Here is a 25029-nt window from a genome sequence, read left to right as displayed (position 1 = left end):
TTTTTCAGATCGAGTGTGCTGTTCCAACCAGGGCCCTCCAGCTTTCCCTCATGTGTGCAGCATGCCTGGCATGGGCCTAAGTCAATGATAACACACAGCTGCCCACCTCCCCCATCCTCCAGGTCAGCTTCGACAGCAAGGCAGTAATACCCGGGAAGTTGAATATCCTAGCGCTCTGAAACTAGGTCCGCCGGCAGCAGCACCTGGGACTCACCTGTTGAGTTTGGGGAGATCATAGGCATGGGACGAGCTGAGACTTCGGAAGGCCTCCCGGAGGCTCAGGAAGCAGAGCTGGCTCTGAGGAGCAGGTGGGCTTCTAAGGTGTGGCTCGGAGGGCTCTAGTTAAAACAAGAAATAAAGGAGGAAATGTGGGGTGATGCCTTTAAAAAATAGCATCTGATTGTAAATTCTGGTACATTTCTGAAAGCAGGAGCCCTAAGTATATAGCATGCTACAGCCTTGATGTGCGTGCACGCGCGCGTGTGCACGTGCGTGTCTCTTGGTTCAGTCCTTCATTGGTTCATTGGTTCCTTCTTTCATCCATCAGTAAACTCCCCCTGAGTTCCCTGTGTGTCAGGCATGTGGCAGCCCAGCCCTGTGGGTTCTAACGGTGAGAAGTGCAGGCGTGGTCCCTGCTGTCGTGAGGTGAGGTGTACGTAGACGTTAGAGGGAAGTGACAGGTAGTAACTAAATATATTTAAAACGACAGGACTTTGAACTTTCTCTGACAGTGTTTGAACGTTTTCCATTTGCGTCCTGGGAAGTGATTTCGCTCTTTTGTTCTCGCATCCGTCACGTGGGCGTGGCTGCCCCTATCACTTATCAGGCGTTGTAAGGGGTGAAAGACCTCAGTGTACACAGGTGCATATCGGAGGTCAGGTACTGCTTCTCAGTCCTCTGACCCCTACCCGCCATTCCCCCTGTGCTGCTTGGGCCGAACATTTCCCTGACTTCCCTGCCAGCCGGCTGCCATTCGGGTCTCCCCGGTGGGGGTGAAGGTGCAGGAGGGCAGGGGCCATTCCGCTCCTGGGGGTCTCCTGGCTGGTGGCGGCAGCGGTGGTGCAGGGTGACCACAGCTGTGGCAGCCTGGGCTGCGGTGGTGGCAGCGGCAGGGGCTGCGGCTCCCTCTCCACGGTCCAGCAAAGGACGAGCAGTCAATGTCCGTGAAAACGAACGAGTGACCAGCTGCAGCTGTTTCCTGGTTGTCAGGGGGGCAGGCCCGCCCCCCGCAAGCACTCTGGTGTGAAGGCAAGTCTTTTTTTTTTTTTTTTTTTTTACATCTTTATTGGAGTATAATTGCTTTACAATGGTGTGTTCGTTTCTGCTGTATAACAAAGTGAATCAGTTATACATATACATATGTTCCCATATCTCTTGCCTCTTGCGTCTCCCTCCCTCCCACCCTCCCTGTCCCACCCCTCTAGGTGGTCACAAAGCACTGAGCTGCTTTGACATTCTCATTTCAGTCTGTTGATTTTGAAAGACAGCCCCAGCCTCCCTGCTGCTTCTCTGCTCTGGAGAGCGTGCTGGGGAGTCTGGGAGCAGGGGAGCTGGGGGGACATCGTGGTTGAGCAGGGCGGCCGGGTGAGCAGTGCGCGTCTGCCAGCGCGGGTGCCTCCTTTGATCTCTTTGGAGGTGTGGGGGGGGGGCTTGTTCCAGTCCGAGTCTCACTGTTTCTCGATGGTGAGCAGGTCACTTTCTGGGCCTCTTTTCCCCGGGGTGGACCTGGACCTGTCATTACAGAGTTAATGAGGCTCGTCTCTTGGACCTTCTAGGAGTCTCTGGCTGGTCTTTTTGGGTCTCGTTAGCGTTGATGGTAAGCTTTCTCCCCTAGAGGACATTTTAGGAAACTTTCACCCATTTTGTTTAGAGAAACTTCCAGAGACGATTTGGGGGACTGGAAGAGTGAGACTCCTTCTCAGGACCAGCTGCATGATTTGTGGGGCCCCCTTGTTCAAAAATTATGAGGAAATTGGAGACAGATACAACGTTAAGCAGAATGCGGCCCCCGAGCCTGGCACAGTGTGACTGCAGGGTCACTGCCCATGGAGCTGGCCTTTCCTCTTGATTTTCTTCCTCTCTGATCTTTAGAAACTGCTGAGGCTTCCTTTTGTGAAAAGAATACCCTGCATTTGCTGCGGAGGACTTCCACCTTATCCAGTGATTCTCCTGACCGTGTGATGCTGCAAGTGTTGTTTTCCCAACTTATAGACGAGAAAATTAAGACTGAGTGATTATAAATTCCTGCCCTAGGTCAGGTAGCCAGTAAGGACAGAGCTCAGGCTATGTCCATGGTTTGTGACTCAAAGCCCAGAGACCTTTTCCTTTAAATATGGCTCCTCATAACAGTGAGAAAGAAGCACCTGTTCATCTGGGCTGAGGATGCAAGATTTTGGGGGATATAACAGAAACTTCAGCCAAAATGCATGTTATTTGTTGAAGACCCATGGGTACGAACATGTAATTTATATTCTGTGGCTTCTAATATCTTTTTAGCGACAGACTCATCAGCGAGGACCTGCCTGGAGGTTTGAAGAATCGCATGTCTTTAACCTAGAATCCCAGTCTCTATAAATGAATCTTATAATTGGGGGAGTTATCACAGCAAGGGGCACAGAATATTAGAGAAGAAGAAACCCTTGAGGGCAGTTCCTGAGACCATTTTCCACGCTAACTTGGAATAATTTACCTGTCTTCCCATCTGTGTGTTGCCAGCATCTCTGTCGTCCGAGTTAAACTCCACGCCGAGGTGATGGCTGTACACGTCCTGAGCATAATTTGTGCTAGGACTTGGTGGTGGAGCCGGGCTTCTTGCCCGGGTTGACAGCTGCCCCGGAGGAGGCTTGGTGGCCTGGCCAGGCTGGAGCTGTCAGATGGCCTTGGGCTGCCGCCGGGCCTCCCTAGACTGCAGTTGTGCCATCTACAGAGACCAGGCGCCAGAAGCTCACTAGGAGGATTCTTCTGAGGGTCAAGTGAGATAGTGTTCCTAAAGTATCCAGCAGCCTTCCTCATAAGGCTCTGAGCAGTGCTGTGTGCACTGTCCAAGGTGCTAGGGATGCAGTGAGAAATCAGGAGTGTCACTTGCCCGATGGGTCCAGCCAGTGTGGTGGAAAGAGATGAGCTTGTCAGCGAAAGCCACCGAAAGATGCTGTTTGTCCACGGCTAAGAACACACATGGGGGCCGTGCAATACAGTGTGGGGAGGGCCTGATACAGAAGGGTTTTTAATAGCCTTCAATGCTGTTCCTTCCTGTGGCTTCTGGGACAAAATATCGAGGAAGGGGCCCCACTGTGTGCTTTGACACACTAAGGCTTAGGAAGGAGATGATCTCCTCTCAGACATAAATAACTATTCCTGTAATCAGGGATTTATCTTAGGTTTACCTTTAGTGACTAGGCCTGTGCAAGTATAAACGATTCCTTTCAGAACCCCAGGAAAATGAATTTTGAAATGATGGTTGTTTGACTGTGGTAGAGAAGACAAACAGTTCCTTCGTTATCAGGCATAGCAAGCTGTTAAAACAAATGACATTTTCATCGGCAGTGAGGAAGGCCTGGGGTGCTGGCCGCTGAGGCAGTGATGGGCTCAGTGATGCCGCTGAAGGTGGGGGTGGGAGCACCGTGTCTCTGCAGAAGAACTTCTGGGACCCCTCCCTCCCGCAGAGGTTCTCAGCCTGAGGCTGGGTGAGGAGAGGTGGGTTTCTGCAGCCAACGGGGGGAGAGCAACAGCCTGGGAGCAGCAGAGGCTTTGGGGCCAGGCACACGGGAGTTGGACTCGGCTGCCTCATTCATTAGGGCCATCGATGGTGGACGGTTCAGTGTTCCTTGTTGGTGAATGAGGGTGATATGTGCTCTGCTGACTGCTTCACTGTATCGTCAAGAGGCTCAAATGGGTACCTGCTTGTGCAAGCATTTTGAAAACTAACTCACCTGGTGGGCTCCTTCTTCATTGCATGCAGTTTCAGGAAGCCATAGGTTTGGTGCAACCTGTCTTAGTCTCTGTGCAGGGGACCTGGTGTGAAGTGTTTGGGAAAAATGGTGTCTTTATGAAAGCCTGTGAAAGCTGAAGAATTCTAATCAGTAAATCTTAGTATCTACTGTAGAAAAAACCCTTTAACCACCACTGTCCAGTCTAGATGCTTCTCTGAGTTCAAAGGCCTGGGCTTGAATCCCTGCTGCCCCACTTACTGGCTGTCTGATTCCCAGCACATTTATTAACCTCTTTGGACCTTGAGTACCTGCCTTGTAACAGTGGGATTGTAATATCTACCTCACCAGGTCATTATGAAGAGTAAGAAACAGGCTTCCAAGGGCTGGACAGTACCTCCTGCCCAACACGTGTTACTTGAAGCCCCTTCCAGTTTGCCTAATGGAGAATTAAGATTAAGGGGAGGAGAGGGCAGTGGAGTGGGGATGGGGACCATATTACTTTTCTTTTGTGTGTAACAGATGACCACCAATTTAGTGGCTTAAAGAACACCAGTTTATTTTCTCACTGTTACTGTCATGAGTCCAGCATGTGTTAGCTGGGTCCTCTGCTCAGCGTCTTGCAGGCTGAAATCCAGGTGTCAGGTGGGGCTGTGTTCTCATCTGGAGGCTCGACTGGGAAGGATCTGTTTCCAGGCTCCCTCAGGTTCTTCATCCATTCCTTGTGGTTGTAGGACTGCCGTCTCTGTTCTCTTGCTGGCTGTCAGCTGGACCACTTTCAGCTTATAGCAGCTGTTCTTGGGTCCTGGCCACATGGCCTCCTCCGTACATCCTCTCATGCTTTGAATCTTTTCACTCAGGATGGGTATGTTCCCTTCCAAGGGCTCACCTGAGTAGGCCAGGCTCTCCTAGGATAATCTCCCATTGATTAAGTTAAAGCCTACTGCTTGGGGGCCTTCATCACATATGGAAGCCCCCTTCCCCTTTGTTATATAACATAGCCTATCGTCATCTCCACACTCGGGGGGAGAGGATGGCACAACATGTACACCAGGGGCCGGGAGTCTTGGGGGTCATCTCAGAATTCTGCCTCCTGTAGGTGTTGGACTGCAGCTGACCTGGGAGTGGACAGGGAGGAGAAGCCACCTTCTTCTCTCACAAGCTTAGGGAGGGGAAGGAGAAACCATGCCATGTGCCCCTTAAAATGGACCACAGTGCCACCTTCCTAAGTACCAGCCTCTGGGCCCGCAAAGGTCTGTGTGACATATGGCACTACACCAAGAATAGTACTGTCTGGATTGATTCCAGTTTCCTGCAGCTGCGTTTGGCACTGAGGGAGGGAAGCATCAGTCACAGGGCATCCAAGTGGCAGGGATGATGTGCTTTGCATTGGAGAAAGGTAGCAGTAAAATAGCTTTAAACTGTGTATCTCAAGATGACCACAGTGCCCACTGCTTCACTGGAAAAATAAATTGCCAGAGGAGTAATCTGAAACCATGTGAAACGTGCAAAAACACCAGCTAAAACGTGGATTCTTCTGTGTGTATGTATTTCTAGATTTCCAGTGGGTTCAAGGAGATGTGTGTGAAGTTCAGCTGATGGTATATAACCCAATGCCATTTGAACTCCGAGTTGAAAACATGGTATGTATCATGAATCATTTGACCCTTTTGGGCTAAACATCAACTTACCATTAAAATAAGTTTTTTACTTAATATTTCAGGCATACTGCCTTCAATCTATGTCTGTTTTTAACATTTGTTTTGCCAAAGATTATAATCTTTTTGTGAGTGAAGACTACATCTTGACATTCCCGTGTCTTTAGTGCTTGGTACTCAGTGAGATGTGTGAGTCAATGAACAAAGACATCTGGGATTTGAACACACACAGAGCTTCGTTGATTGCATATAAGATTTGAAATAATTATATTGAAATTTACATGAGATTAGCAAGGTTACAAACCCTGTATTGTGCCCACCACTCAATAGCACTGTTACTGCACTGCTACAAGATGATAAGATGATCAAGGCCTAAGGGAAGAGCGAGCTCTTTATTCGTAAGAGAATAAACGGCTACACTGCTAACACGAAGTTTCCCTCGGGTTTGAAATCTGATGTTCTGTTTCTGTGTTTGTGTACGGCGTCAGAGGCTCACTGTTTGCAGTGCTGTCCATTGGAACTGCTCCCCTAATTCTGCAGTGAGCGGGAAGGAGATGCATATGGCTCTCCAAGCTAGACCTAGTGTTTCCAGAGCGGAGCCCTCCGCCATCGGGTGGATTCCAGACCTCAAGTCTTCTCTATGCTTATTATTGTATAGAACCGCTTTGTAAATTTTCAGCATTGTGTGAAGGATGGTGCTGAGCCGGGCGATGCCTTCCTTTGGGGTTTTATGACTCGTGTTCAGGGTAGGAGGCGGGCTGTCCGTACAGGTGTCCTGCTGAGGGCCCGCGCCACGCGTCAGGCCTGGCCCCTGCCGTGACCTTGGTCAGAGCCGTGGAGGGGTGCACGAGGGGCTGCAGGAGCCGCGTGGAGAGTTAGGGGAGGCCCCATTGAGGACACAGGGTGAGTGGGAGCTCAGAGGCAGACTGGGAGTTATCGAAGATGATGTTTAGGCCTCCGGCGTGAGACGTGGTTTTCCCAAATCTGTTGGAGCTCTTAGAAATTCAGCTGAATATTAAGCTTACCACCCTGAGGTCACTCCAAGAATGACCTGTAAGGATGAGTGTTCCCTCCTTCCCCTGTTGCACAAGAATGTGCCAGCCTTAGGGTTTAGCTCTTGGTCAGGCCCTTTAGTGACTTTCTGTCTCTTGGCCTAAACCAGGAATAATAGTTGTTTAGAGAATTTCCCCCAAAGTGGTTAAAGTATCATATGCCTGCTGTTCTTTCATAGACATATTTTTAGTCTTAAAAAGAAGCTTTCATTTATATCTGGTTGAAAAGTAATATGTGCTTTTTGTAAAAAATGAGGAAGAACAAAGTATAAAATAAGTTACCACTAGGAGATAGCCCACAAATCATCTTCAGAATTTAAAAATTAAATTATGGAATATTTTAAGCATATGCAATGTTACAGGGAATAATAAGCCCTTGTATATCCACCATTCACATTTAGCAAATGCTCACAGTTGGCCGTATTTGCTTTAGCTATTTTAAAAAGAAATCAAATGCCAATATATTTTGCCTGGAGACAATAGCCATCTAATTGGTTTCTCTGCTTCCATTCTTGGCCACTACATCTGTTTCACACATGGTTAGATCATTTCATGCTTTTGCTCAGACTCTGGGCGCAGGTGTGCTCATTGTTCTTGGAGAGACTTCACTTCTGGGTGCTTCTGTAGACAGAGTTAGGAAAGGTCTGCATGCATGCACACACAGACATGTGCTTACACACGTACCTACATGCATACATCTGCACGTGTGTGTACATACATATACATGTGCCCTTAGACATGCATATACGCAATACAAATACAGACTTCATACGTTCTGACTTCACAGCCATCCCTGCAATTCTAGTCTGTCTCCGTAGGGTTCTTCTCACTTTCCTCCATTCCGCATCAGCGTCCTTCCCTCCAGTGTGAGAACCCGGGCTCACAGCAACATTAGCACGCTTCTCATCTGCTTGCTCCTGGGATAGACCTAAAATAGTTTCAGGATTGCTTTGACCATAGCACTGCAGAAAACAACCCCCCTGGGAAGAATCCAGGATCCCTCCTACATTTAGGTCTTCTTTAATGTACCTCAGCCATCTTCTGTAGATTTCAGTGCGGGAATCTCACAGACCACTCATTAGACTTATTCCATGATAGGGGGTGTTTTTGGTCTCTTGTTAATGGTATTTGTAATATTTTATTTTCTAATGTGTTTTATTTATTGCTAGATTATAGAAATACTTTTTTTTTTTTTTTTTTTTTTTGCGGTACGCGGGCCTCTCACTGTTGTGGCCTCTCCCGTTGCAGAGCACAGGCTCTGGACGCAAAAGCTCAGCGGACATGGCTCACAGGCCCAGCCGCTCCGAGGCATGTGGGATCTTCCCGAACCGGGGCACGAACCCGTATCGCCTGCATTGGCAGGCGGACTCTCAACCACTGCGCCACCAGGGAAGCCCTATAGAAATACTTTTGCTTTTTTGGGCCTCCCTGGTGGCGCAAGTGGTTGAGAGTCCGCCTGCCGATGCAGGGGATACGGGTTCGTGCCCCGGTCTGGGAGGATCCCATATGCCGCGGAGCGGCTAGGCCCGTGAGCCATGGCCGCTGAGCCTGCGCGTCCGGAGCCTGCGCGTCCGGAGCCTGTGCTCCGCAACGGGGGAGGCCACAACAGTGAGAGGCCCGCATACCGCAAAAAAAAAAAAAAAACTTTTGCTTTTTTAATACTGACTTTGTTACTCGGCTAAGTGCTCTTGTTAGTTCAGTTTTCCTCGTAGGTTCCACAGGGTTTTCCACAGTTTTTTTGTGTGTGAATAATTGTTTTCATGCCGTTTCTTTCTTCTCTTGGCTGTTGTGCTGGATGGGGCCTCTGTTACAGTGTTGAGGAGAAGGTCCTGAGTGCGGAGAGGTCCTTCAATCATGGGGCAGCTCCTGGAGGCCAGGGAGCCTGTCTCGTTCGCTGTCAAGCATAGGGCCTTGTGCTTAGTGAAATGAACTGATAATTCACAGATGTACTGGTGGAAGGATATTAACTGATGATCTGTTTCCACACTTCACGCTTTTCATTTTGTTTGTAAATAAAATATTTTACTTTTTCTTTTTGTTTACATTCCAACTTGGTAAAACAAAAAAGCAGAACAAATATTAAAAATACATCAAGCGGGGCTAATATTAAAGATGGAATTGTTGTTCAAGCACCCACAGTGCTGTCCACTTCGAGACTGTTTTGTGTTCGTTGCACTTTGAGGACATCTCTACAATTCCCCATGGACTTTTATAAGAGCCGCTAATGAGCCTTTTCCTTCTGAGAGTCCTGGGGCTCTCCTGTGGACGAGGCACGATGCTTGGGGGCCGATCGGGGACTGACCACGAGCGGCGGCTTTGGGATTGGGTTAGGGCAGTGCTCACTGCCGTCCTCTGTCACCTGCTCCAGGGGCTGCTCACGAGTGGAGTGGAGTTTGAATCTCTCCCCGCGGCGCTCTCCCTCCCGGCTGAGTCTGGTCTTTACCCAGTGACGCTTGTTGGGGTCCCGCAGACGACGGGGACGATTGCTGTGAATGGTAAGCAGGTTCGGGGGCTGCTGGGTCCTGTGCCGCCCGGCATTCCGGTCTTCGCCCGTTAACAGATAACGGATGGATGGCAGTGCTTTGGGACACGCCACGAACCATGTAGAGCGTGCGGGATGTGGGGGCACCCCCCGCACTCCTGTCTGTCTTCCCCGGAGCCTGCAAACACGCTCCACGGTTCTCCCACTGCGGTTAAAAGCCCCTGCGCCCCCGCACCCCGAGCCCACGATCTCCTCTCGCTGGGGCCTACCTGCTGTCTCTCCTTCCGAGCAGACCTCTTCAGAGTGCCGTCTGGACCTGCTGAGTCCACTGTCCCACCTCCGTGCTGGTCCTCTAAGCCACCGCATCCTGCGCATCCAGCCGTCACGTCACCAAAACTGCTGCCGCTGAGGCCACTGGCAGTATTTTTCCGGCTAAATCCAGTGCCTACATTTCAAATTTTGTCCAACTCCACTGCTCAGCAGCCTTTGGCACCGCTGCCCGCCTCCTTCCTGGGTGCGCTCGCCCGGTCACCCTCGCGTCTCTGCCGCCTCTCCTGCCTGCCATTCTGGGGCAGTGTCTCCTGCAGGCACTTCTTCTTCAGCCCGACCCTTCAATCCGCGCCCAACTCTGTCCCTCCCTCCCTCCCTCCCTCCCTCCCGCTTCCCCTGGCCTCTCCTCCCTCCCCCACCCCCTCTCCTCCCCACCTTTCTCCACCTGCTCTCTCTCGGCAGTCCCATCAGAGCCATCTGCTTTCGTGGCTTCAGGTCCCACCTCCATGCTGCTGACTCCCAGGGCCACGTCTCCTGTCCAGACCCCTTTCCTGGACCTGCACATACAGCCGCTTCCCACCCATCTTCTTGGCTGTCTCGTGGGCACGTCACATACAGCATGTCCAGACCGGAGCCCATCACCTCATCCCCCAAGCTCCCCGTCCCGCTGTGGTCCCGTCCCAGTGAGGGCATTGCCGTCTGGCCAGTTGCCCTGCCTGGGCACTGGGAGTCATCCTTCCCTGCGCCTGTCTCCTCCTCACTACCCCCCACAGCACTGACCGTGTCATCCGCACCCTCTCCACCTCCACAGCCGCTCTGGTCTGGCAGAACAGGACCCTCTTCTAGAGTTTGTCACAGAAGCACCAGGACTGGTGTGTCTGCCCTCACTCTCTCCATATTGCAGCCACGTGACCTTTCCACAGGGCAAGTCTGGTCACGTCATCTCTGGACTGGAAGTCTTAGCGCCTTCACCGTGCGCTTTCCATCAGGGCTCCACGCCTCACCAGGGCTGTGGAGCCCCGTGTGATCGGGCCCTGCTCACCTCTGCCGGCTCGTGCGGCTCCTGTCTTGGAAACACGCCATGCTTTCCTTCTGTTGGCGTGCCTCCAGACTTGGTGGCCCTGGTGCTTCTCCAGTGCCTAGCCCAGTCTCCCTTTCCCCCTGGAGATCGTCCTCAGCTTCCCTCTGCTGGATCGGGCCCCTCCTTCACGTCACTGATCGCGGTGGCTTGTGGGCCTTTTCCTTGCCAGCCTCGTCTGTCTTGCCCGGCTGGATCCTCACACCTGGCACGTAGTAGCTCTTAGCTATTTGGTGGCTGAAAGAACAAGCATTCACTGGGAAAGGTGCTCTCTCTCGAGCATCCTAGGTGAGGGTGTGTTGCAGGCAGTGCTGAGCTGGGCTGAGCCCTGACTTGTGGGCAGTGGGGGAGGGGTGACCCAGAATGGGAGGTGGGCGGAGAAGGACTTCTCCTGACAAGTGACCCTGAGGTTTGAAGGCGAACTAGGGGTTGTCCAAATGAGTGGGATGGGGAGTAAGAGGGATGCAGGCAGGAAGAACATCTGGTCCAGGCTCTTACCTACCTGGTGGTAAGAGAGAACAGGGTGCAGAGGGAGCTGGAGGGGGCCTCAGAATTAACTGGTCTAAGGCAGAGGGGTGGAGTGATGAGGCTGGGAAGGCAGGCAGAGGGCCCACCCGGAAGGCCTCATAAGTCTTGCTGAGGGCAGTGTGGGCTGCTGCGTTGTTTGAAGAGAGGAGAGATACCGTCTGACGGGCGGTTCAGAGCTGCTCCAGGCTGCTGTGTTGGAGAACGGGCTGCAGGCGGGCAGGACTGGAGAAAGGAGACCAACTAGGAAGCTCCAGCCGTAGCCCAGGGAGAAGATGTCAGACATCGGACCCCAGCTGTGGCTGGGAATAGACCAGAGGAGACAGATGAGAGAGGAAGTAGCCAGGACCGAAAGGCTTGGTTCAGAGTGACACATGGCCGAGGACCAATACGTCCACGGATGAGTAGTGAAGCCTCGGTGACAGGAGGTCGCTGGGACAGACTGGTTGGTGTCCATTGTTTGGGGAGCCTTATGTGTGAAGTATCACTGGACATAACACACAGGATTGTCATCAGATTTTCAGTTTATTTGCAGTCACCTTCAGCAATGGGCGAGAAAAGGAAAATGATTGATTTTAATTAAGAAACTGCAAACAAAGGTTGCTTCGTAGACAAAGCCACATCCTATCAGGTTTCATAGAAAGAACAGTATGACAGGGCATTGTGCCAGCTGTGGGTTTCTGGGGAGGAAAATTGTTCGCAAGTTAATTTAAAGGAGTCTTAGAAAGAACATACTTTAAAAAAAAGGAAATGTGGGTGCCATGAATTGGAGTTATTTTAAGTTGAGCGGCCAGTTGGAACTGGCGGAAGGTAAAGGGGAGCATTGATGAGGCTGTATCAGGGCCCCTGGCTGTATCAGGTGCCAGCTTGCTTCTTGTTGAGTATGTAGCCACTTAATATGAATGCAGAAAAATTGTCACCCTAGGCATTTAGCCATCGAGTATTATTTGATTTTGTTACACAGTGAATGTTGTTTATAATAATTATCTCAAAATTTCAAAAGCCATTTTAAAGCTTTGCTTAAACAATTTCAAGTGCTTATCTAACCCATGGAGGGTTTTTTTATGGCAATTTTGCTAATCTTATATTATAGTACTTGTACACATTGAGCAGATTTGCCATATCACATAACAGCTGTAAAACCAATAATTGACTCTTGAACTTTCATGTCTCAACAGAAGATTTTGAATCATTTTTTTCAAATACTTATTAAGTTACATTATGTCCTGGAAAGGAATACAAACTATCCTTTTCATTTTAGAGATGGATACATTTGAAAAGCAAATTGGTAAAGGGATGAGACAGTAATTATTAAGTTCTGTGAGATTTATAGTTTATACACCGTCGCTTGGACGCAGCCAGCCTTGTGAAGTGGGCACGCAGGTGCTGCTCGCACCTCTGCTCAAGGAAACTGAGGGTCTTGGGGTTGAGTGTGGGAGCTGTGGGCGAGCCTGGCAGGCGACGGGGCCTAAATCTCAACTCAGGTTGGAAAGGGACCCTGCGTTCCTGTCACCCCGGCGCTGCCTTGAGGTGTGGGTGTCTCACGAAGGCTTTTCAGGTGGTGAAGCTTTGCGTTTTTTCCCCAGGTTACCACACCACGGTCTTTGGTGTCTTTAGCGACTGTTTGCTGGACAATCTCCCAGGAATAAAGACCAGCGGCTCCACGGTGGAAGTCATCCCTGCTCTGCCCAGACTGCAGATCAGCACGTCTCTGCCCAGGTAGAGCACACGCAGCACTGGGTCTGCTTGCTGACAAGAGGGGCACCTAGGAGTGCTGTTCAGTACACCTTCTCCAGTGGCCTCAAGAGTCTGAGTTAACCTGTGATCGTTATGACCAGAATAGAGGCGAAGGGTTTCTTTGAGATAACCAGTAGGCAGTGTGCTCTGCTTTCAGCAAACTGGAATATAGTTGAAGTGTTTCTTACCAAGATCAGAACAAAATGTGAAATTAGGCTTTGGAATCGTAATTTTGGTGAGAAACAGTTGAGGTTTTAGAGAACTTAAGAAAAAGTCTTATCTTCTAAAAAAGTCTTTTTTTTTTTTCCTTTAGCATTATAGGAAAGCATAAAGAAGAAAGGGAAATCTCAGAGTGAATTACTATTAATGCTTTCTGGTGTTTCCTTCCACTGTTTATCCATTAAAAAAATGTTTGAATAGTTGAGATCATACTACATTTTATATACTATCATAGATTACTTCTTTTTTTTTTTTTTTTTTTTTGCGGTATGTGGGCCTCTCACTGTTGTGGCCTCTCCCGTTGCGGAGCACAGGCTCCGGATGCGCAGGCCCAGCGGCCATGGCTCACGGGCCCAGCCGCTCCGCGGCATATGGGATCCTCCCAGACCGGGGCACGAACCCGTATCCCCTGCATCGGCAGGCGGACTCTTAACCACTTGCGCCACCAGGGAGGCCCATAGATTACTTCTTGCATAAACATATAACATAAGCTAAAATTTTCTATTTTAATTGCTTAAAAAATTCCATCATAAAGGTATCTCAGAATCTCATCACCATTCATTTCCTTGCTTTTGGAATTTGAGATTGTCTCAGTTTTTGCTCATGTGAATAATGCTTTAATGTTTATCCTTTGGGCTGTTTTTATACAATGTATCTTGGTATTTTCTGAAATGTTTCAAAAGCTCAGTCACTTATTTAATGGGCCCCTTCTCAGTGCCAGCCTCGTCTCATCCCAGCTCAGGGCTTTGATGGGTGGGACGCTGTGCTCTGGGACAGTCAGCGCCTGTGTCCGCGCCAGGCCTGCGGCCAGGCTGCATGGTTCTCTGCTTTCTCCCTCCTTCTTTTCCCGCCGTACCAGAGGGGCTGGCATCCTCTTGCTTGAGAGGCAGAGTAATTTGTGTCGGCTGTGTTTTAGGTTTCCTAAACACCTTCTCTGCAAATTCAAATGGACTACCAACAGCTTTCACTTGAGAAGGACTACCTGCTAAAATGTGGAAAGTAGTCATTTATAGTGAGGACGGGAGTCACTTTTCCTTCCTTGACAGAGAAAGTTTATTTCTTGACTCATGAACAACTTTAAAGGTATAAAATGCAAAGGAATTCATGTCGATTCTTTTTTTTTTTTTTTTTTTTTTTTGCGGTACGCGGGCCTCTCACTGCTGTGGCCTCTCCCGTTGCGGAGCACAGGCTCCGGATGCGCAGGCTCAGCGGCCATGGCTCACGGGCCCAGCCGCTCCGCGGCATGTGGGATCTTCCCAGACCGGGGCACGAACCCGTGTCCCCTGCATCGGCAGGCGGACTCTCAACCACTGCGCCACCAGGGAAGCCCCATGTCGATTCTTTATGCTGTTATTTTCAGAAAATGCGGTTTGGATGCGCTTTTTAACCCCACCTCCCACACACGCACCTGCCTCGTTGTTGGCTGGCTTTTGTCTCCACTGTGCCTCTAGAGCCTTTTCCCTGTGGTCACCGGTCCCTCCTTGTCCGGAAGTGGGTTTGCTGCCTGTGGGTTGGGAAGGAGACACCAGGGTAATGAACATGTGGGTTGAGTGACAGTCAGTAGGACTCAGGCTGGAGCTTCAGACCAGGGCTGGAGTGCGGAGCCTCAAGGGAGCGTCAGGTGAGGCTCAGGGCCTCTGGTCCAGGGCCCCAGCTGACCAGTGCCGAGGACCCGCCAGCTTCCCTGGGTCCCGTCAGGAGTTGCCAGCATTGCTCGTCGATTTTACCTGTGATGTGGAGGCTGTTGTATGTACTTTTCATTTTTCTTCATTTTCCTCCACTTCCCATGTTATCGTTTGAATGGTTCATTTAAGTTTTCTTCTTAAATCAGTGGATTTTCCCCAGGCCATTTCTGAGCATGAGATTTAAAAAAATTTTCAAAGAGAGCAGCATGCTCACGGATCATTTGAATTAATTCATTGTTTCACTTTTGTCCTCACCATAATCCAATCATTAAGAATTTTTTTTGCTTCACACACGCTTGAGAAAGTAAGGCCCAGTGAGAGTGATCACGTGGATGACAGGTCAGTGACCCAGGGCACGTCTGCATGTAGACAGAGCTCAGCTCACCACGTGGCAATTTGCCCCTGAGTTCCTGGATGCTGGATACTGACTCCATGTTAAAGCCAAGGCTCCCTAGTCCCTGTTTCTGAAATGTTTAAGTGTGGTGATGTGAATCATTCTAAAATGCCCTTGGTTTTCTTTGTTTTTTTCTGTTTCTAAAATTTATTATAATTATTATTTTAGGTCTGCACATTCACTGCAACCTTCCTCTGGTGACGAAATATCCACTAACGTGTCAGTCCAGCTTTACAACGGAGAAACTCAGCACCTTGTTGTGAAACTGGAAAATATTGGGATGGAACCACTGGAGAAACTGGAAGTCACCTCAAAAATTCTCACCACCAAAGGTAGGGAATTTAAGTAGGTTTGACCCCAGAAATGTTTATCTTTTCTAATTGCAGAAGAGACACGTTAGATAACCAGCATTCAGAAAGCCTAAAAATTTCTTCCACTTTTAATTTGACACCACTGTGAAATTTTTGTCCTAATCATGCGTGAAGAACACGCAAAGGAAGATAATGGAGCACAGGATGCACCTTCATATCCCCTGTGCTTTTAACAATGATCAGGTCTCGGGAAGCGTATCCTGGAATGAATGAACGAAGAGAAGCATTTGCAGGTTCAGGAGCATTACCATCTAGGATCCATCCATCCAGCCCAGTGTCTTCTGTGGGTTCAACACTTAGAGCCTGTGCACTCCCTCTTAAAGACAGATTCTGTTTCCTAGTTCTAAGGCACACGTAGCTTGGGTGTCATAAGACCTGCGTTAAACTTTGGCTTCACTGTTTACTTGCTGTTTGTCCTTCACATGCCTCAGCTTCCTCCTGGGTAATCAGGGGAGGTGGTCCTTACCATGAAAAGTTGTTCTAAGAATTAAGTGAGGCAGCGTGTGGCAGAGGACCTGGTCTGCTTGTGGTTAGTGAGTGGTACTGATCAAAGGGGGGATATATTGTGTGTGGTGGGGGGAGGGCATCGAGAGTAGTAAGTGACAATAAAGTCAGGTCATTTAATAAAGTTAGAGAAATTATACTGTCTGTGGAGACCAAAGACAAAGGCAAAACAGGGAGAGCAAGCTGGTGGGATTTCAGGGTGTTTACACGCTTTTGACGTAGGAGTGTGGTGAGCCAGGCATCCAGTGGGAGCTTGGGTGCACCTGGGCGCTGCTGAGGACGCTGCTGTCCCGGGGCTCCTGGCACTGGTGGGCCGAGGCCGCCATCTCCGTGAGGGTCTCCAGGATCAGATGCTGGGCCATGGGGCCACAGGCATTCGGCTTCAGAACTACTTTTCCAAAGTCCAGTTACACAGTCATCGTGTGAGAGTGACGGCTGCCCCAAGTCCCCTCTGCCCTGTGGCATCGTAGTCATTTTGTCCACAGTAGGGAGGTGGGGTGTAATGCTCTAACACCAGGGTTTAATTTTTATTTCCCTGATGACCAGCGAAGTTGAACACCTTTCATGTGGTTTTGGATACTCAGGTCCTTTGTCGTACCAGCACTTTGTCCTTTTTTTCCCAGTGGGTGTTCTGCCTTCTCTCTGTCTCTGTTTCTCTCTGTCTCTTTCACTGTCTCTGTCTGCCCCTCTCTCCTGACTTGCAGGGTGTCTTTGATCCTGAGTGTAAGTTCTTTGCTGGAACGGTGTGGTGTGAATATCCCCTCCTGCTCTACCCGGCTGCCTTTACGCTCTCTCAGCCATGTCCTTGGATAGACAGAAGTTCTTCATTTTAGTATGGTTCACCTAATCATTCTTTTCTTTTATGGTCATTGCGTTTTGTGTCTCTGAGTCTTTGGGGAATTTTGATGATCCTACCTTAATTGCATCCTTTCTTCTCTTTCTCTCCTATTTTCAGGAGCAAACACATATGGATTAGGTAGAAAATGCCTCCCTGACATGAAATCCTTCATCTGGTATTCTGAAGTTAATTAAATGGTTAAAGGGGTTGGTTGATGTTTGAACAAGCGAACTAACATTGAATGACAGAAAATTGCAGAGTACATAATGGTAAAAATTTTCACATCTCCTGTGAGTTACCTTGCCTTCACAGCTTAGCAACTGGAAAATATCTCTTCCTTTTCTCAAATAAACCCAAATGGTAACCACGTGTCCATTATTCATTACAGACTTGCTTCTTCTTTCCGAAGCACAGATCCTCAGGGTCCTCCTTTGGAGACCCCTGCTGCCTCTGCGCCCCAGGCCCCGCATCCCTGGCCTCTGCCCCAAGCTTCAGCCTCGGCCTCGGCCACCTCTCCCCTAAACTCTCGTCGCGTTGACCGCTAGGAACTAGTTTCAGTTTCCTGGACGTTCGTGCTGTCTCTCTAAACTTGAGGCTAAACCATCTCCTCTCACTAGGAGCCGACTTGCTAACTTCTGTTCCTGCCTTTGCCTCCTCTTCTGCAGTTAACATATTCTGGGGTTTCTGCTTCGTGGTCACTCTGGGAAGCCTTCCTAGACTGGGTGACTGGGGCCCCCCTTTGTTGTCTCAGAGGCCCGGGTGACTTCTGAGGAGCCCCTTTCACTCCGAGTTGTCATTGCTTGTGTTCTGGTCTCCCTCCAACCAGGTGCGAGTCTCTCAAAGGCAGCGAGTGCGTTCCCCTACCTTTGGTGTTCTTACGCTTTTGAACTCTTCTGGAACTTATTCTTTGTATCCGCCATTCCCTCCCTCTCCAACCTTTCATTATAAAAATATTCAAACATACGGAAGAGTGGAGAGAATTTTACAGCGAACACTGCAGACCCACCGTCTAGGTTCTATAATGTTTGGCTATCTAGCCTCCTATCCATCTTGATCCATCTTGTTTTTTTTGCGTCGTTCAAAATAAGTTGCAGATTTCTGTGCATTTTACCCATTAATACTTTAGCATGCATATCATTAATTAGACTTCAAAGTTTGTTTACTTTTCTTTGGTAAAAAGTATATGAGGTGAAATACACAAACCTTAAGTTACCATTTGATAAGTTTTGACAAGTACATGTGTCACCCAAACTCTTATCAAGATATATCACAGACCATTCTCATCACCTCAGAAAATCCTCTCATGGCCCTTTCCAGCCAATCCCTGCCCAACCTGAGAGGTGGCCAGTCTCCGTATTTACCTGGTCAGCCCTTGGTCATCGTTTACTGGCAGTGATGTGGGAAGTTGGAAACGCTCGTGGGAACCGGACAGAATCCCTGGAGAAGCCTCCGGGGCTGGGTCCTTCCAACACTATCAGCAGTCACCTTCTCGCCCAGCTCTCAATTTAGCCTCTTCGAGGGCAGGGGGTCAAGTATTATTACCCTCACTCTATGGATAGGGAAGGTGAAGGCCGAAGAGGTTAAATGACGTATCTGGGATCACACAGCTGGTTCCATCATGTATAGCACGGGCCGGCCATTCAAAACAGCACGTGTGCAAGTGAAAAATTAAAGCTGTCGTTCTTTTTTTAATTCTCATCCCGAGCTGCCATGCATTTACATGTGGAATTAAATTAATGAAAATAAACCATCTGCTTCCAAAATATACAAAGGGAGTAATTCCTGTCACTTATATTCTACAGTACCAAAAAGCTGTCAGTATCAATAAATGATGTAATATAAATGTGAAGATGGGAAAATGTCTTAAACCGGGAACATGAGTGAGCTCCTTGTGAAGCTCTTCCACAGGGAATTAAACGCTCCCTCCTCCGGGGTCCGTGTTATTTTCTTTGTAGCGCTGTTAGGGTTATTTTATGTCTCAGCAGTAATAATAACTTTTACTCTCTAGCACTCACCACATGCCAGCTGAGTGGTATTTCAGGTAGTTTTTTCTCATTAGAGGTCTTTCTGGGGTAGGGGTGGTCTGTTTACCTCACTGCTGCAGCGCCAGGGCCCGGGAACTAAGAACAGTGCTTGTCACAGAGGAGATGCTGAGTGAACCCAGCGCAAGTTTCCACCACACAGGTTGTTGCGCGGCTGGCGTGTTAATGCAGGACGCAGGAGCGCTGAGGATGACCCTGAGCATGAAGTGCCCACGTCTTGCCTGCTCCGAGGGTGCTGACTGCTCTCGGTGTGTTCTGCCTGCAGGTGGTCTGCGTGCGTGGGGCCTTGGCCACGTGGGAGGCCTGCCTGCGAGCCCCATGTCTTCCCCTCCTCTTCCTGCCGCCCATCAGGGGCCCTCGCAGGTCTCTGGTCACGCCCTCACTCCCCTCTGATTGACCCCCTTTTCTTCAGATAAAGAAAAGTTTCCTGTTTTTTTTTTTTTTTTTTTTTTAATGATGTTGGCTGTGGGTTTGTCATATATGGCCTTTATTATGTTGAGGTAGGTTCCCTCTATGCCCACTTTCGGGAGAGTTTTTATCATAAATTGGTGTTGAATTTTGTCAAACGCTTTTTCTGCATCTGTTGAGATGCTCATATGGTTTTTCTTCTTCAATTTGTTTATATGGTGTATCACATTGATTGATTTGAGTATATTGAAGAATCCTTGCATCCCTGGGATAAATCCCACTTGATCATGGTGTATGATCCTTTTAATGTGTTGTTGGATTCTGTTTCCTAGTATTTTGTTGATGATTTTTGAGTCTATATTCATCAGTGATATTGGTCTGTAATTTTCTTTTTTTGTAGCATCTTTGTCTGGTTTTTGTATCAGGGTGATGGTGGCCTCATACAATGAGTTTGGGACTGTTCCTTCCTCTGCAATTTTTTGGAAGGGTTTGAGAAAGATGGGGGTTAGCTCTTCTCTAAATGTTTGATAGAATTCACCTGTGAAGCCATCTGGTCCTGGATTTTTGTTTGTTGGAAGATTATTATTATTTTTTATTTATTTTTTTTTTTGTGGTACGCGGGCCTCTCACTGTTGTGGCCTCTCCCGTTGTGGAGCATAGGCTCCGGACGTGCAGGCTCAGCAGCCATGGCTCACGGGCCCAGCCGCTCCGTGGCATGTGGGATCTTCCTGGACCGGGACACGAACCCGTGTCCCCTGCATCGACTCTTAACCACTGCGCCACCAGGGAAGCCCCTGTTGGAAGATTTTTAATCACAGTTTCAATTTCATTACTTGTGATCCATCTGTTCATATTTTCTGTTTCTTCCTGGTTCAGTCTTGGAAGGTTATACCTTTCTAAGAATTTGTCCATTTCTTCCAGGTTGTCCATTTTATTGGCATAGAGTTGCTTGTAGTAGTCTCTTAGGATGCTTTGTCTGCAGTGTCTGTTTTAACTTCTCCTTTTTCACTTCCAATTTTATTGATTTGAGTCCTCTCCCTCTTTTTCTTGATGAGTCTGGCTAAGGGTTTATCAATTTTGTTTATCTTCTCAAAGAACCAGCTTTTAGTTTTATTGATCTTTGCTATTGTTTTCTTTGTTTCTATTTTATTTATTTCTGATCTGATCTTTATGATTTCTTTCCTTCTGCTAACTTTGGGTTTTCTTTGTTCTTCTTTCTCTAGTTCCTTTAGGTGTAAGGTTAGATTGTTTATTTGAGACTTTTCTTGTTTCTTGAGGTAGGCTTGTATTGCTATAAACTTCCCTCTTAGAACTGCTTTTGCTGCATCCCATAGGTTTTGGATTGTCGTGTTTTCATTGTCATTTGTCTCTAGGTATTTTCTGATTTCCTCTTTGATTTCTTCAGTGATCTCTTGGTTATTTAGTAATGTATTGTTTAGCCACCATGTGTTTGTGTTTTTTACGTTTTTTTCCCTGTAATTCATTTCTAATCTCATAGCGTTGTGGTCAAAAAAGATGCTTGATATGATTTCAATTTTCTTAAATTTACTGAGGCTTGATTTGTGACCCAAGATGTAATCTATCCTGGAGAATGTTCTGTGCACACTTGAGAAGAAAGTGTAATCTGCTGTTTTTGGATGGAATGTCCTGTAAATATCAATTAAATCTATCTGGTCTATTGTGTCATTTAAAGCTTATGTTTCCTTAGTAATTTTCTGTTTGGATGACCTGTCCATTGGTGTAAGTGAGATGTCAAAGTCCCCCACTATTATTGTGTCACTGTCGATTTCCTCTTTTATAGCTGTTAGCAGTTGCCTTATGTATTGAGGTGCTCCTTTGTTGGGTGCATATATATTTATAATTGTTATATCTTCTTCTTGGATTGATCCCTTTATCATTATGTACTGTCCTTCCTTGTCTCTTGTAACATTCTTTATTTTAAAGTCTATTTTATCTGATATGAGTATTGCTACTCCAGCTTTCTTTTGATTTCCATTTGCATGCAATATCTTTTTCCATCCCTTCACTTCCAGTCTGTATGTGTCCCTAGGTAATTACCGATATGTATGTTCCTATGACCATTTTCGTTTGGGTTTGTTTTTGTAGGTCCTTTTCTTCTCTTGTGTTTCCCACTTAGAGAAGTTCCTTTAGCATTTGTTGTAGAGCTGGCTTGGTGGTGCTGAATTCTCTTAGCTTTTGCTTGTCTGTAAAGCTTTTGATTTCTCCATCGAATCTGAATGAGATCCTCGCCGGGTAGAGTAATCTTGATTGTAGGTTCTTCAGTTTCATTACTTTAAATATGTCATGCCACTCCCTTCTGGCTTGTAGAGTTTCTGCTGAGAAATCAGCTGTTAACCTTATGGGAGTTCCCTTGTATGTTGTTTGTTGTTTTTCCCTTGCTGCTTTCAATAATTTTCCTTTGTCTTTAAATTTTGCCAATTTGATTACTGTGTGTCTTAGCGTGTTTCTCCTTGGGTTTATCCTGTATGGGACTCGCTGGGCTTCCTGGACTTGGGTGGCTATTTCCTTTCCCATGTTAGGGAAGTTTTCGATTATAATCTCTTCAAATATTTTCTCGGGTCCTTTCTCTCTCTCTTCTCCTTCTGGGACCCCTATAATGTGAATGTTGTTACATTTAATGTTGTCCCAGAGGTCTCTTAAGCTGTCTTCATTTCTTTTCATTCATAGCAGTGAATTCCACCATTCTGTCTTCCAGGTCACTTATCCGTTCTTTTGCCTCAGTTATTCTGCTATTGATTTCCTTCTAGTGTATTTTTCATTTCAGTTATTGTATTGTTCATCTCTGTTTGTTTGTTCTTTAATTCTTCTAGGTCTTTGTTAAACATTTCTTGCATCTTCTCGATCTTTGCCTCCATTCTTTTTCCGAGGTCCTGGATCATCTTCACTATCATTATTCTGAATTCTTTTTCTGGAAGGTTGCCTATCTCCACTTCGTTTGGTTGTTTTTCTGGGGTTTTATCTTGTTCCTTCATCTGGTACATAGCTCTCTGCCTTTTCATCTTGTCTGTCTTTCTGTGAATGTGGTTTTTGTTCCACAGGCTGCAGGATTGTAGTTCTTCTTGCTTCTGCTGTCTGCCCTCTGGTGGATGAGGCTGTCTCCCTGTTGTGTTTTTCTCCTCCATCTTCCTTGCTTTCCTGTCTTGTTCTAATCTCTGCTCTTACAGACTCATGGAGTGAAGTAAGTCAGAAAGAGAAAAACAAATACCGTATGCTAACACATATATATGGAATAATAATAAAAAAAAGGTTCTGAAGAACCTAGGGGCAGGACAGGAATAAAGATGCAGATGTAGAGAATGGACTTGAGGACCTGGGGAGGGGGAAGGGGAAGCTGGGACGAAGTGAGAGAGTGGCATGGATATATATACACTACCAAATGTAAAATAGATAGCTAGTGGGAAGCAGCCGCATAGCACAGGGAGATCAGCTCAGTGCTTTGTGTCCACCTAGAGGGATGGGGTAGGGAGGGTGGGAGGGAGACATAAGAGAGAGGAGATATGGGGATATATGTATATGTATAGCTGATTCACTCTGTTATACAGCAGAAATTAACACACCATTGTAAAGCAGTTATACTCCAATAAAGATGTTAAAAAAAAAAGAAAAAAATCCTTTTGCATTTGCAGTATATGGTAGGGATCAGGGACACTTAAGAGTCACACAGACCTTTGTGGGCCTCTCAGGGGTCTGAACTGCCCTCTGGGCACTTATGGGGCATGTGTGTTCCCCCATCACAAGCTCCTGAGCTGGAGCTGAGCATTTACAATCCACCCCATCAGGACAAGGATCATCCGCCCATGTCATGGAGGGATTCTAATTACAGTCTGTGTGTGAACACGTCTTTATTTGTAGGTTGTCCAAGAGCCAAACTTCTGCCTTTACTTAAGTCATCATGAATTTTATTATAATTAAGCCCAAATTGAGATGAATTTATTGTATTTGCTTTTCAGCAAATCTTCTGAGACACCCGTGAGTGTGTGTACAAACACAAGTATACACATACCTGTGTACATATACACACCCCTTGATTTCTTTATACTTCCAGCTTAATTTTTTGACAGAAAGCAACAGCTCCATGTGGGTATAATGAACAGCTCATACGTGTTTTGACTGAGGTGCCGTTCCCTGCTGCTTCCTGCTCTCATCAGCATTGTGGCAAAGTCTCTGCCATTAGAGACATAAATGAAAGGTCCTCAGATGTTGAAGGTCACCAGCAGTCACGACTCCTCTGGTAGTGTCAGTGTCACATAACCAGTTTGACTTGCCTGCATGAAACTCAACTCTAGCATTAAAATAATGACTATTATTTCTGAAACGAAATTCCACAGGGGGGAAAATTAGTGACATATGCTACCCTCTTGGTTTATGTTTATCTTGTTATTCCTGATAGCTTATCATTATATAGGATTTTGAAAAGCCCCTCTGGACTTGCCATTTTGTAGCACAGCAATGAAGGAAAGAACCAGAAAGGCCCACTTTTGAGGCGTAAAAACATATTAAATCCGACAATGAAGCTATTCAGCTTTCTGTCCTGCTGCAGCTGGAGGAGAGTCCGAGCACTGTGAACTCCTCTGTGTCGTTACTTAGTTATAAATACCTTAGTTGTTTGGCCACAGAAGGTGAATAAGCTGTTCCTCGCGGGTGGACTTGCCTGTTGTCTGAATGTGTCACTCTTAAGCCACAGAACTTAATACAGAAATAAGCAGTGCAGCTAGCACCCCTTCTGAGTATACCCTAAGCTTGGAGGCAGTGGGGTACTGAACACAGGACTTTGAACCTTATTTAGCTACTGGCCTTTTCTGGGGCTGGGGGCGGGGGTTGGGTGGCAGTTTTCAGGTCTCTTCTTGAGCTGTGCCTTTTGCCTGCGCACGTAGCGGGAGCAGCCAGCGCGGTGCCAGGTGGCTTGTTTGCTGCCCTTGACCCTTTCCTGTTGCTCTGCTATTCCCTCTGTCAGGGCAGGTGGTAGCATGGCCTCTCTTCAGCCGGTGACGTGAGAGATGGGTTTTGGAGTCAGACGGGTTTGGCTCCCAGCCCCTTGCTGTTAGTGACCCTGCGTGGCTGCCCTGAGCAGGCCACTGAGTGCTTGCAGGTTAGCGTTGCAGCCTGGGCACCCCTGACCCAGCCCTGCTCTCGTCTGGTGATTCCAGAAGGAGTGGTAGTGCTTCTGGGGTGCCCAGCACAGTGCCTGGCACGTGGTGGGTGATGGGTACCTGCTACGTTCCCTTCCCTTTAAGTGGGGGAAATGAGCTGCTGCTTTTGCTTTGCCATAGCTGCACCAGGGGAGTGTCTGTGGGGCTGGGAAGCCAGCACTCAGCTTGGGCAGGGCCGACTTGAAATACACAAACTCACGCCCCGCCTGAGGCAGGCAGGTGCCTGGGTCCACGTTTCCTGGGTTGATCTCTCCTTGAGCTGTTCAGAAGCCATCTTAGCTTTCTCTTTGCTCTCAAATTTTTCCTGGAATGGTGAAATTTAACGATCCCCCGGATGAGCAAGGGTGTTCTGGCGTGAAACCCTGCGCATCACACAGCGAACAAAAGCAGAAGAGGTGAGATGGTGAGAAGCGCCTGGGAGGCCGTGGGCAGCTCTGCAGTGGGGGGCTTGCTGGCTCCTCTGTCCCTGGCCGCCCAGGGGAACCTGTTAGCCGATCGATTCTCAGGACCCAGGGGGCTCGCTAAGGAGCCCGCTGAGGGCCTGAGAAGGAGTTAACGGTAAGAGTTACACCCTCCCTGTCGAGTTTTCTGACTTTCTCGGCCTGGTCTTTTTTCGACTCGCTTGTGTTATGGCATTTTTATGTAATTCTTAAAAACACACACACACAC

The 25029-nt window shown here is 47.9% G+C and overlaps 1 protein-coding gene across 3 annotated transcripts in view; it reads left to right on the top strand.

Annotated features, from left to right (window-relative positions):
* TRAPPC9 (trafficking protein particle complex subunit 9) overlaps positions 1 to 25029 on the top strand; it is a 515472-nt gene that overhangs the window by 119455 nt on the left and 370988 nt on the right. For all 3 annotated transcript variants that reach the window (XM_060116028.1, XM_060116029.1, XM_060116027.1), the window contains 4 exons: positions 5484 to 5569; positions 9005 to 9131; positions 12578 to 12710; positions 15195 to 15358. In XM_060116028.1, coding sequence (XP_059972011.1) covers positions 5484 to 5569; positions 9005 to 9131; positions 12578 to 12710; positions 15195 to 15358 — 510 coding nt within the window. The remainder of the gene's footprint in view (positions 1 to 5483; positions 5570 to 9004; positions 9132 to 12577; positions 12711 to 15194; positions 15359 to 25029) is intronic.

The sequence above is a fragment of the Mesoplodon densirostris genome, chromosome 13 (genome assembly GCF_025265405.1).
Source record: "Mesoplodon densirostris isolate mMesDen1 chromosome 13, mMesDen1 primary haplotype, whole genome shotgun sequence".
NCBI lineage: Eukaryota > Metazoa > Chordata > Mammalia > Artiodactyla > Ziphiidae > Mesoplodon > Mesoplodon densirostris.
Note: the sequence above shows the minus strand (reverse complement) of the source record. Positions and strands in the feature narration are given on the sequence as shown.